General features: G+C 56.5%; 1 protein-coding gene across 3 annotated transcripts in view; it reads left to right on the top strand.

The window, feature by feature from the left end:
- The window catches only part of SMG6 (SMG6 nonsense mediated mRNA decay factor), a 268,155-nt gene extending 254,996 nt beyond the window's left edge, over positions 1–13,159 (top strand). For all 3 annotated transcript variants that reach the window (XM_004706874.3, XM_045299570.1, XM_045299571.1), the window contains 4 exons: positions 5,674–5,827; positions 8,628–8,839; positions 9,145–9,226; positions 12,283–13,159. In XM_004706874.3, coding sequence (XP_004706931.1) covers positions 5,674–5,827; positions 8,628–8,839; positions 9,145–9,226; positions 12,283–12,413 — 579 coding nt within the window. In that variant the 3' untranslated portion in view covers positions 12,414–13,159. The remainder of the gene's footprint in view (positions 1–5,673; positions 5,828–8,627; positions 8,840–9,144; positions 9,227–12,282) is intronic.
- Positions 13,160–13,165: the final 6 nt, after the last annotated feature.

Raw genomic sequence — 13,165 nt, forward strand, 5'->3', positions numbered from 1 at the left:
CATATGCGTGAACCCTGGAGTCTGTGCCGAGGTGGCTGTAAAACAGGGCCGGTGAAGGCCCTTCTGGGAGAGCGCGCACATGTGTGTGCCCTCGGGCCATTGGCTCCCTGCCCAGAACCACGGGGGCTTCAGCGCTCCAAACCCATGTTAACCTTTTCTTATTTGTCCTCTTTTTGAAAAATCCCAAGGAAAAGGTAGAAATTGTCCTGGGAGTGGGGGAGGCTCCTAGCTCTAGAGGCCATTATTGTTGGCAGGTACCTGGGTCACACTAATACAATAAGGAAGAAAGCAGCATCGGGTGAATTAAGATCGAAGCGATGGACTGTAAATTACACTGCTCTGAACTCCATTGGTCTCGGGGGGTGTTAACCGAGAGGTGTAAGGCAAGTCCCCAGGTCCCAGCGCCTTTTACAGATGCAGCAAAACAGGAACCACACATGTTTGGGGAAGGGGATATGAAGATGGGGTTGGAAAAAGTCCTCCTGGCCCCCATGATGGTTGTAAAATCCAAGTGAAATCTGGGGCTATTGCCACACTGCCCTCCCCCTTGCTCCCACCTAGACCCCCGGGCCCAGGCTCATCTGTGGGGCTGGGGGAAGTGAGGCCTGGACTCCCTCTGCAGCCTGTCCCTCCCTGCTTCCGGCGTTGCACAGAGGCTGGTGAGTGGGGCCGACTGGAGGTCAGAAAAGGGGTGTGGGGAGCTCTCTTGGAGCCTGTGCAGCTGGAACAGCAGCCCAGGCAAGCCCCTGAATGCTGGCGGGGCGAGGCCAGGCTGTGCCTCATTGCCTGTGACAACTGCATGGCGGATAGGTCCTGCCCACCTTGCTGGTTTCTGTGAACCTCGTGTCCCTCCCCTGGCCACTCTTGGGAGGTGTCCAGAAACCAGAGAGAGTCCGTGGTTTGTCTGGGAAATTGGTCAGAAGTGCTTCATTCCTGCCCAGGCCCCCTGGGCCAGCAGTCACTGAAATCCTTCTCATGCGTGAGGTGGGGCCTCCTGGCACCTCCTGCTGGCCCTGTGATTCCCCTGCTGTGGCCGCCTCCTTGCTGCCTCCAGGAGGCTTTGCTGTGATTTGTGCTGTGTCGGGCGGGGTCAGGTTTCCTGAGCAGTTGCAAACATCCCACCTGAAACATAACAGGCTCTTCCTCCGGCCACAGCTATTGTTCCCCTTGGTATTATGGCCACAGTCTTGCTCTGTAGCCAGCAATGACATGTGTTCTGAAAATAGCTGCGCGCTCCTGTCCCCTTCCCGCCCACCCACCCCTCCTGAAGATGCAGTCACTCCTTTGTGGTGGCCCCAGGAGTGTTACTCTAAATATAGCTGCAGCCCATTCACATTGCCACCCAGCTGGGGTGGGGGGGGGTCATTGTGGAACAATGGGGCATCCACAGAGTCCCCCACACCTGTATGGAAGCTAGCGGAAGGCAGACACTCAACCCTGGCTCCTAACTGTCGGAGGCAGGGTGGGAGCCAGCGCACTACCAGGCCAGGGGCACGTCCACGCCAGGGCAGGAAAGCACATCAGTCTGCCCAGCCCTCCAGCATCCCTGCAGGCTTTGGGCCGGGCCTCCGGCTGGCCCCAGCCACTCCCACCTCCCTGGCTCTGGCAGCATCCACAAGGTCTTGTCCTCCCTCAAAATGGCCAGGCCACTGCTGGAACACCCTGAGGCTGTCTGGAGCTAGCTCAGAGGGGCCAGGCTTAGCTCTTCCCCACTCCCTCAGCCCCCCCCCCCAATTGGAAAAGGAGCCCCATTTTTGGCTGCTCAGAGCAAGCGTTATCAGATCAAATTCTGTCAGATTGTCTTTCAACTCTGAGCTTGTTGAGCTTCCGGGGAACATGGAGCTGTACAGTACAACACGAGAAGGTAGTCTAACAAGAACTAACAAACTCGCCGTTACAATGACAGCTTTTTGAAAGAAAGCAAGTCAGCGTTAAGTTCTGTGGTACTGACTTGGGCCATCCAGAGAAGGCCCCTGAGCAGCAGTTCTGCCGTTAGCGAGCCGTACCAAGTGAAGATGCTAACCCCTCTCCCTGGGAAACTGGCGCCGGGCCTGCTTCCCCCACCCCCGCAAGAGGTGCTACCTGCCGCCTTGGTTTCTGCTGGCCCAAGAAGGAACTGGTGATCTCACCAAGTATTTCTGGTTTTTAAATTCATTTCCATTGCATGCGCGCGCACACACACACACACACACACTCTTCCACATAGCTTAATACATACACTCTTCTGTGACTCTTGTAATGGAAATCAGTGGTCCTCTGCCTCCTCTCTCTCCTCATCCCATGTTCCGCTCCCTGTCTCCAGGGTTCATGGAGGGTGGAAAGTGGGCTTGGACAGGAAGAGAGGAAACTGATACTGGTTCGGTTATGGACGCCGTTATAGGCACTTTGCTAGATGTTTCACATGTGAGGTGTGCGCTTGTTATCAAACCTGTTTCGGGTGAAAACATTGTTTTAGCTAGAGGCCCAAGGATGACTGAAAATAGCTGCGCGCTCCTGTCCCCTTGGCCATTGGCCGCCTCCCCTGGCGCCCCCCAGCAGAAGGAAATGCTAAGAAGGCCCTTTGCTACTCGGGCTTGGCCTCGTCATCTGGGCTCTCTAAGTTCCACAACCTCCGTTGAGCTCATTGCAGGGTCTTCCTTTGTCATTCCCGCGTTCTCAGTGTTCAGCAGGTCAGCACCACAGAGCCTTCCCACTGTGTAGAAGGGAGGTCACCCCAACACTAAGCCTCTTTCCTGTGGGCCAAGCCGCTTGGTCCCTGACTGAGGTCACCGTCTCCCTTCTCCCCGGCTCCCCCAGCATGCCTGAGGATGCGCTCTCGTCTCAGAGAAGTGGCTGGCTTAGTACCTCGAGAGACAGGCCGTCTTTGCTGGTGGACGTGATGTGGCGTGTTGGTCTGCATTGCCATGAGTCTGACTCAGGGTGTCGGTGCATTCCTTGGGTTCTCAGGACACCATCCAAGGGTCATGATGGTCCGGCCGTAGCTCCGGTTAAAAGAGTTACTGTGGAACTCTCCTTCCGGGTCAGCACACTTGACTCGGGGCCAAGGCCTGTCTCTCTGAATCACAGCATTCCTATGGCGCCTCCTCAACCCCCCACCAGAGGCTTCTGCAGCATTTTACTCATACAAACAAAAATAAATCTCACTACCGGCCTCTGAACTCCACAGCAGCATGCTTCCCCTTCTCCCCAAGCGTCCCACGGCTGTGAGTGGGGACTTGGCACCCTCCCCACCAACATCACTTTTTCACTCCCTGTGCATCCTGTGTCCTCCTCTCACCGTGCGACCCAGAGCTCGGAATGGGACGTGACGGCCGGCACAGGCGCCGTGCATAGCTGCCAGGAATCTGACGGGTAAAATCTGGAAAAGTTGGGAGGGCAAATGCTAAACACACACACAGCACCACTCGGAGAGGGCCGGAAACGCAGACACCATGAACGAGTGCCTGTGGACTCCTGGCCTTCCTCTGTCTGCCATTCTTGCTAAGAAACAGAGCCAGACGCATGACCCATGTGGGACATTCTCCCTCCCCCCCGCCCCCAGACCCACTGGTGCTCCCAGGAGAGGGGGCAACTTCGTTTTATCTTCTGAGACTCCGTGAGGGCATGTGGGGAACAGGAAGCAGTTGTGTGGTGACTCACTGGGCAGAGCCAGGTTAAGGGAAGTTGTCTGCGGGTGTCCCTGGGACCAACCACCCTCACACAATGTGACCCCACCCCACCCCAGGGAATCAGAAAGGCCGCCACCTCCCTGAGAGTCTGGTCTGCTCACCTTCCTCACCCTGACTGCAGTGCAAAGACTCGGGCAGGAAGAGCTATCTTTTGCTTCGGTCTAGTACCAGAGCATCCCGGGGAGCTCAGTTTGTCCTCAGCTTCCATTGGCCGTGCAGCTGGAGGCCTCACCTCCGCTCCCAGCTCTAAAGGGAGAGTGATAGGTGGGTTGGGAAGCTAGTTCACATGGGGGGAAGCAGCCAGTTCCACTCGGTTGATAGTGGGAGCTGAGGTCAAGTACAGGAGTCTCGGGGAGCTTGCTGGAGGATAGCAAGACCGGGGAGGAATAAGGAAGAGGGGCGCGTGCTCTGCCTGCCTGGAGAAGAAAGGGCAGGGAGTCGTTCACCTGTGCAGGGACCGTTCCCCAGTCTTACAGAAGACCTAAGCCCCGTCTGTGGATTGTCTGTTACCCTCTAGCTGGCAGCCCTGTTAGTAGGAGAATGGCCCAGGTCCCCCGGGGAGTGGCCAGCAGCAGTGGTACTTCCCCTTAGGGAGGGGAGAGCAGTACGAAGACTTGGCCAGACGGGCCTCTCAAGTCAAATTTCTCAGGCCTGCCAGCGTCCTGTGGTCTGTGCCTTCCACCAGCTGTGGTGGCAGTGGCAGCATCGCCTTACTCATAGGGAGAGGTCCCCGGCAGGTCACAGAGTAAGCCACCCCCTTCATTTGAAGCCAGGCCCTTTCAGTTTTACTGTCATTGTCGGTGAACCCTGAGCAGTCTTCCTTGCTGACTGTTAGCGGCAGGGCCCGGCGCGAGCCTTGGCTCGGTTGGCACGCATGTCCACTCCCCCGGCCCTCGCACCTGCCGTCTCTAGTGTGTCTGCAAGTTGCTGTGTGGTAGGAGGCTGTGGGAGGGTGGAGCAGAGCTGGTACTACTAACCTGACTCCGGGCAGGTTTGTGTTGGTGTCTGGCTCTGTATACCAGGGCAGATGCCAGTGAGTCAGTTTCTCTGGGCTCTGGTCCCTAGAAGAGGAAGTAGTAGGCAGTAGCACCCACATTCTGTAATGCTGGACATAGCCAGCGCTCTCTGGAAGAGCTCTGTCAGACGGGAAGATTGGGCTTCCACAGATGTGCCTGGAGGTTCCCGCAAGACACAAAAATCAGGCTAACGTGTGGGAGGCCACGCGCTTTCCGAAGTGTCTCAGACCCCTGGGGTTGCGTGACGTGGGTTGTAAGTGGCACTTGGAAGGCACACTGATTTGGTGTTGTAAAAAATGAACGTGACTAGTCCAGCAAATCCTTGGTACTACAGACACCACTGCTTAGGAAGCGGTCAGGCAAACAAGTGCGCTGACCCAAAGTCAGTGCAGACGCAAAGGAGGAAAGCAGAACCGCCGTTTGGGGACCACCGTTGGTCAAGGGAAAGGAGGCTGTGATTGTGAGCAGTCCCTAGGGGCTGCTCTTTGCAAACACATGAGCTAGGTCTTAATTCACCAACACCAGTGGCCCCCGGCTGCTGCAAGAGACTGTTCGGTATTAATTATTAGTTGTCAGCATCACTGTTTTTGCACAGCCTGTAAGCTTAACTTTTTCTTTTTTCTTTTAAGTTACACAGTAAATTGACATACCAAATTCTGTTTGGGATATGTATACATGTCTATGTTGGGAAGCACTCATCTCTGTACTGCCCATGTGAACCACTTTCATGTCATCCAAGGAGCCCAGCTTGTACTGGTTGGTCTCTAACCCCAGGGCCAACTGTTAGACACTGTCTCTGGCCCTTCCTCAGTTTCAGGATGACTTTTAGTCCCTCTTGCCTGGGCCATTTGGTCTACGTTGGTCCTTGCTGCACTACTCTGCCTAGGCCCTGACGGGTTTGTTGTTCATCGGGGCAGGATGTTGACACCCGGTGGAGGCAGCCTGACCCTCCTGCTTACTGGCTCACTCTCCAGTCTGTGTCCCTGCAGGCTGTCCTGGAGGACCAGAGTCAGATGAGGCAGATGGAGCTCGAAATCAGACCCTTGTTCCTCGTCCCAGACACCAACGGCTTCATTGACCACCTGGCCAGTCTGGCACAGCTGTTGGAGAGCAGGAAGTACATCCTGGTGGTGCCCCTCATCGGTGAGTCAGGCGGGAAGGCCAGAGCGGCCTGCACGTGGGCAGCACCCTCCACACACATGGCCCTCGGCCTGAGCCAGGCAGGCAGAGCCCTGCTGTGTGTATGAGACGGGATTTGCAGGGAAGTAGGGAATGTGTGGGGCAAGGACAACTGTTTAATAATCAAAGCAGTTCAGATTATGATGGCTGATCCATGGCTTACACTGCTTTGAGCAAATGAACTCCTGTGTCCCAGCAACCAGAGTCTGCATGAACCCAGCCCTTGTTTTTATCCTTATAAAGCGTGCAGTAAAACAGCAAAGCTGGTTCCCGTTATTGGTAAACACTCGGCCCTGGCAGATAACGGCAGTGCTGCTGGGTGGTCTGGCAGGGAGGCTGGGAGGATTTTGAAGTGGTTAGATGCCTTTGGTCTGATTGCCTTGTAGTTTTTCATGACTGTTCTGTTGGTTCGAGGTAGCATTCTGGCAAGTGTCACCCTGAGGCCAGACCGACGGGGACCCTCCAGAGCAAGCCCTCAGCTCCTGCCTTTGATTCCTGTCAGGTCATCGGTTGCTGGCCCAGGGTCAGCATCTCAGTGCCCAGTCTCCTCGCCATCACTCTTTGGCCCACAAAACCCAGACGGGCCTCCCAGATTTCTGATTCTGAGGGTGGGAGCTGGGGCCTGTCGAGATCTTGAGTTCCCAGGCTCCGTGGTATGGGTCAGCCTCTGAACCCTGGATGCTGTCTGTATAGCTGATAGGGCTGGTGGCGTCCCTGTGGAGAAAAAGGTTCTGGTAGATGATTGGAAAGCCAAGCTTTGAATGTCCCCCTCTCAGCAGCCACTAGGGACAAGCTTGGGAGCCCTGTCCTCAGGAAAAGCTGCCAAACTGGCAGTCAGCCTGCCAAGCCACCTCTGACATTCCATGCCAAGATGTTCCATTGGGCCTTCCCTCCCAGTCCCAAGTGTCTTAATGCCAGATGGGGGTGGAAACAAAGGGCAGGAAACATCCGCCCCTGCAGAGGCTGCAGAACCCTGGGGGGTTGTGGGAAACACGTTAGCACCACCTGAGAATGTTGGCACTGAAGCAGCCCTCCTCCCTGCCTCCACCCTCCCCGTCTTCCTTCCCCCTCCCCATGTGGCCTGGCCAGAACCTCTGAAACCCAGGCCCTGAGACTTGAGGGAGGCTTTGTGTTCTTCAGAAATAGAGCAACTTCTGTCACAAGGTAGCAAGACCATCAGCTTGTCTCTGGCTCCCTTCTTGCCACTCCGGGTGTGAGGGCCACGTGGCTTTCCACCTCTGACCCAGGGATCTAGGGTCATAGTGCTCTGGGTTCCCATTGGCCTCCACTCCCCTGGAGAGTTTCAAGGAGTAAAGTGAAAACTAGTTACTCTAGGTGGTTAGAAAATGTCACCGCTGAGGGAGCTTGTTCAGGAGTCCCAGACACCATCCCTGCTGGCAGAGCCCTTGGTCACCAGCCCAGAAGTGCCTCACTGTGTCCTCCCGTGTCTCAGGAGCCAGCAAGTCCCAGCGCTGTAGCCCTGGCCCTGGGGGCACGTGGGCGCCACCGGGGAAAGCCAGATTTGCTGGGGCTGGAGCCTTCTCCCACTAGGTAGGCCCGAGGAACTCCTGTTCACTAGTGCTTTGCGTATGGCTTCATGCCCCTGCCCGGAGCAGCAAAGAGTTAAGCCTACAGCTTTCCCTGTCGGTCCTTATGCTCTTTAACCTGCTCTGTGCTCCTCGGAACTGACCCCGGCATCAAGAAGTCCTGCCTGGTGCAGAAGCACAAACACACTTCCCCTTTGAAGCCTGTTTAGCTTGGAAGCAGGAAAGCAGATTTTGGGATAGAATACCAGTTTTTCCTGTTTGATGTTCTGTTTGCTGCACCCCCCACCACCACCACCCACACCCTCAGCCATGCATTGTATAGGACCAGCAGCTCCGGTTGCTGAGTGTATGGGCATCGGAGTGAGTGAGTGAGTTTATTCCCTCATGGGCCCTCTCCAGAAAGCCTCTGAATACCCAGACAGTGAGTGCCAGGCTCACCATGGAGAGCATGCTTCTGCCAACTCCTCAGCCATGAATCATTGCACTGAGCAGAGGCCTTAGACCCCAAACTCTCCCGGAGCCCCCAAGGAGTGCATATTTCCCACTTGACCTCAGGCTTTTGGCTGGAATTTTGGAAAGAATCTTCACCAGAAATGAAGCTACATCCCAGACACATAGGCAGGCAGCAGACAGACACACAGCTACCCCACTACCACTACCCTTGCAGGATCAGAAGAGGGGTATGTGCCCAAGGGCATGGTTTGGGGAATACCAGCGCTATTCCAAATGATCGGTGGGCACTGCTTCCCATGTGTCACTTCACCAAACCTTCCCATGGGGGGTGCAGAAAAGGTGACCATCAACAATAACCTCAGAGCCCTTCCTGGGCCATTGTTGTTGGGATCCCCAGCAGACGAGGGAGAGAGGCGTCTTTCCCTTGTCTCTCGCGGGGGCCTCTCAGCATAATCTCAATCCTAAGGAGCTCAGTAGAGGAGTCAGGTGTCTTCCTCTAGATACAGCAGCCCTAGAAAACCCCTTCTCAGTCCCTCCTAGGAGGAGGGCAGGGCCAAGGGGAAGAAGCAGAAAGAGGAGGGCACACAAGGAAAGAGAGCCTGGTGTAGATCTTGCCCCCAAGTTACCAGTCCACCCCTAGGTTCAATTGAAGACACCTGTTGGGTGGGTCAGATTCTGTGGTCTGAAAAAGTGACTGGAGACAATGCACGTGCTTGGGTAAGGGCAAACGTGAGGCTAAGACCTTGTCCGTCCTGTTCCTCAAGTGATCAATGAGCTGGACGGCCTAGCCAAGGGACAAGAGACGGACCACCGGGCAGGGGGCTATGCCCGTGTGGTACAGGAAAAGGCCCGAAAATCCATTGAGTTCCTAGAGCGGCGGTTCGAGAGTCGGGACTCTTGCCTTAGGGCACTGACCAGCCGTGGCAACGAACTCGAATCTATCGCCTTCCGCAGTGAGGACATCACCGGCCAGCTGGTAAGACACCCCCGCCAGTGCCAGGGGAGCGCCCGTAGTCACCCTTTAGAATACAAGGTCTTCAAAAGGGAGGGGCTGAAGGAAGGTCAGCTAAAGGGTCTGCCAACTTCAAAGTCCAATAGAAGGCAATCCTTGTCCTCCAGATCACTCGTGGCACTGAGGAGACCCAGCTAAGCAGGGGAGGGGGAGGGGGGGACGTGCTTTGGGATGTGGCCTCCCCAGAGCCCCAGAGGCAGCGTATGCCTCTGCCTTCTCCACCCAGAGCCCCTCTGCCCAGCGGCACTTCTCACACTGTCTTCCTCTAGGGCAACAACGATGACCTGATCCTCTCCTGCTGCCTCCACTACTGCAAAGACAAGGCAAAGGACTTCATGCCTGCCAACAAAGGTAGGCATCACAGCTGGCCTGGGCAGCATCTGCCTTGGCATCGTCCTCCCCACATTCTGCCCTAGAGCAGGACATTCTCCTGACTAACCTGAGACGTCTGAAGGACACGAAGCTGACGCCAGCAAGGGGCCAAACCTCCCCAGCCCCCTACCAAGGACTGTCCACTGCTGGGCCAACTAGCTAAGAACCCAACCCAGAGGGCCAGCCTGAGTTTCTGCGACAGCACGGGCTACTCTCTGTGAGTCAGCGGGGCTTCCTTTAGCCATGGTCTCCTGAGCCAACCCTCTGCATCCCTGAGGAGGACAATACCCAGGGGTCCCTGCCCCTCTCAGCCCCTCTCTGGATGCTGACCCGCATCAGCCTAGGGGAGAGGCACGTCCCCAGTAAATGGTGGGTCCATCCTTCCCGGACTGTACTTGGTGAGCTGCTGCTGTTCTTGGCTAACTGGAATTGCGAGAGATGAGAGTGGGGACTGAGCCGCTCTCCCCGCCATGCTCCCCCTCCCCCAGCTAGTTTTCAAGACTAGCTTTTTGGTATCCCTCCTGGGACTCCCTTCCCAGGTGAAGTGCCTGACCCCCTCACCCTCGAACTTGCCCTCCTATACGGACGGCCCTGTGGGATCCCTGAGGCTCAGATGTAGTCCGCTCTGGGATCCCAGAATTCTGGCACTTCTTCAGGGAAGGGAGTTCCTAGTGTCTTGTAGATCACGGTCATCTGTCCAGTTTCAGGTCTGCTTATGTGTGGAGTCTTCCCATTTTGTCTTTCAACCAGCCTCCCTTCTCTCTCCTCATTTGGGTCTCCTAGTCTTGGCTTTCAGACAGGAGGGTGTCTTGACCCTTGCCTCACCCACACTAGAGCAGCCCCGCATGCTGCCTGAGCCTCTGGTGGCTGTTCATCGGAGGGGTGCTGCCGTGCCCAGGCTCCCCAACACAGTAAAGAGTTGGCGGGGAGGGGAAGGCAGGGGAGATCGCATTGTAAAGGTCATCGCCCCAAAATGAAGGCTCTCTGCTTATGCCAGTACAGCCAGCTCTGTGAGACACACAGTCTTGAGTACAACAAATGCGGCATGGGATGAAGAGGTGTGAGGGTGCACACAAAGACTCGGGGGGCCCCATCTCACAGGGCTGTACCCCTGCCCCGCAGGCAGGCCTGACTCGGGCTGCCCCAGTGTCCAGGGGCAGCCTGGCAATGCTTGGCGGGTCCTGTGGCCAGGACAGCCGCCTGGGAGGCAGAGGTGACAGGGCTGCAAAAGGCCTTGCTGGGAAGTGTGGTTAGGGGCCTGCCGTGGCCCCGCCCCAGCCTCGGAGCAGTTTCTTTCTGAGCAGAGATGTGTTTGGGCTGTGTCCTTACTAGTCTCCCCACCCCCACTTCACCCCAAACAGCCTACAGGGACCCATTGCCATCCTGGGGACCACCCCTATCAGAATTACATCAGCAACGGCTGGTGTAATCAAACCCCATTTGTCAGTGCAAATTCTTAGCAGATTAACTTGTCAGATTCACAGAGAAACCGTCACCAAATGTTTATGTGTAAACGATGTTGAATTTTAAAATCATGTGGATTATGGCGGATGGGGCCTGACAAGATGACAGTCTCTGGTTTCTAACAAAGTGAAGTTACCAGTGTCAAAACAGAGGATGTTTATTGTTCAAAACGTCTCACGTATCCACAGAAACCCCTGCAGACCCCTGCCAGCAACACCAGCCCTCAGCTGGCTGACCTAAGGCCTGGGGCTCCCCGGCTCCCCAGGGCAGAACTGGTGAGGCTGCATCCAGACGCGGGCAGCCAGCTGGGAGACCCACTTGCCACCTCAGCACCACTCACACCCCTCCGGGGCCAGCTCAGACTCAAGTGGCCTCATAGCATCCCCATGGTGGCCCATGGCCTCCCTTCTCTTCCTGTCTGCCCACCCCAGTTCCTTGCCTCTTCCCATCACACCACCTCCCCGCCTCCCACCTCTCACCACCATCAGCACCAGGTGCCGCCCCTCCAAGGCTGACAGCCAATTTGCAACCTCCCCGCCTGGAGCTGGCAGGCCTAAAACTGTTCAGGGCAGGGCTGGCTCTCTGCAGCCCGCCAGTCCCGCCAGCCCACACAGCCAGTGCCACCACAGGACACTTCCTGCACCTCAGTGTTGTCCAGACCGCCAGCAGGAAGCAGGCAGCCTACCACTGAGGAGTGGGCCTGCCACCCAACTGGGCTTGCCAGGGGTAGAGGTGTCATTTACGTGATACTGGCCCCTGGTTTAAATTCTCCCAAATACATTGACGAATTAAGGGTATAGGAAAGATCATGCTAAAAACAAGCATCTTAGCACAAACAAAGGCTATCTGTCTGTGTCACCTTAGAACGATCTTAAAGCATATAGCTTGAATAAGTAAACAGCATATAGCTAGAATAGGTCAACTTAGCTAACATAAGCCCAGTGTTGTGAGGGGGACCAAACTTAACAAGTACGAAAACTTGCAAGTGTACACAGCAGAGTCTGGAAGAAAACACATCTAGGTGTGTGTGTGGGGCAGAGCAAGACGGGTGCCTGAAGGAAGAGTTTGAGGAGGTTGGCCTGGACTTGACATTCTTTTTCACTTCTGCGTGGCTGGAGAGTTGCACCCTGTACATGGATCCCCCTGTGCACATAGCCTCAGGGCTACCTGGACACCACTGCACTACCCAGGGATTCCCTTGACGCCCCCTCGCCCATCAGGGCTCTCTCGAGTTGACCCCTCCCCCATGTGCCTTTCTCATCCGTCATTAGTTTCTCTTGATACCGAAAGTCTGGGTGCACTGACCTCGCACTGACCTCGGAGGGTCAGGGTGTGCAGAGGGTCCCAGCACGGGCCCCGCAGTCTGAAGGAACAGAAGGGAAGGGGCTCCTGCTTCCGTCCCCTCAGTCCTGGGAATGCCAGTCATTGGGCCCCTCTCAGCCAGTGAGGGCGAGAGGGGCCGGGCGAGAGAGAGGACTTGGCAGCCCTCAGTCACCTGGAACACCTTCCCCTGGAGTGCTTCTGCCCTTGCTTCGCCCTGTTGAAGCCCTTCTGCTCTTTTGTGCCAACAGAGGAGCCCATCCGGCTACTGCGGGAGGTGGTGCTGCTGACCGATGACCGGAACCTCCGTGTGAAGGCGCTGACAAGGAATGTGCCTGTTCGAGACATCCCAGCCTTCCTCACGTGGGCCCAGGTGGGCTGAGGGGGCCACTCGGGGCCTGCCCCCACGGAGCCATTCCTGAAAGGCCACCAGGCACCCAGTGTAGCATGGAAGATGCCCACGTGCCTGAGCCACCAGTCCACCCAGACAATAAACCATCCTCTTCCAACCCACGCCGTGGCCGTGCTGTGGCGGAGCTGCTCCTCACAGAGCCCCTCCCAAGGGCCGGGTGGAAGCTGCTGGGACCCTCCTGGGCTGCCAAGATTTAGCAGGGAGGTGGCTGGCTGCAGCGACAGCAGGTGGACGAGCCAGATGGGCCACCATGCTGGCAGCCTTTTCCTCCCCCTGTATAGTTCAAGGGCTGGGGGAAGGCCGTCTCGCCCCAGAGACTCAGCCCCCTTCTCAGACAGAGATGGGGCAGAGAGCTGAACATTTCCATCAGATGCAGGTGGAACCACAGATCCCTTGACCCTTCAGCACCCGATCCTGAATCTGTGTCCCAGAGGCTGTAGCTGTTCCGTGAAGTGTGTGCTCAAGGGATGTGTCCATCTCCCTGGGCCGGAAAACCCCTGTGACCTGCAGTTGGGTCCTGCACACCTCTTCCCCCATCCCTCTTTCTTCCTGCCCTTACCACCCTGGCTCGGTGTCCTCTGCTACTTGCTTTCCCCTGGGATGGTGGTGGATCTCGAAGAAGGGACATCTGCTCTCAGGCCCACATTGCCACATTGCCGGATGCCCTCACCCGCCTCCCTCTCCACACTTGGGCCTTTTTGCTAGAGTTCTCACTTTACTTT

This window comes from Echinops telfairi, unplaced genomic scaffold, assembly GCF_000313985.2.
Source record: "Echinops telfairi isolate 266 unplaced genomic scaffold, ASM31398v2 ScPeMD7_7458;HRSCAF=8496, whole genome shotgun sequence".
NCBI classification, from domain to species: Eukaryota; Metazoa; Chordata; class Mammalia; order Afrosoricida; family Tenrecidae; genus Echinops; species Echinops telfairi.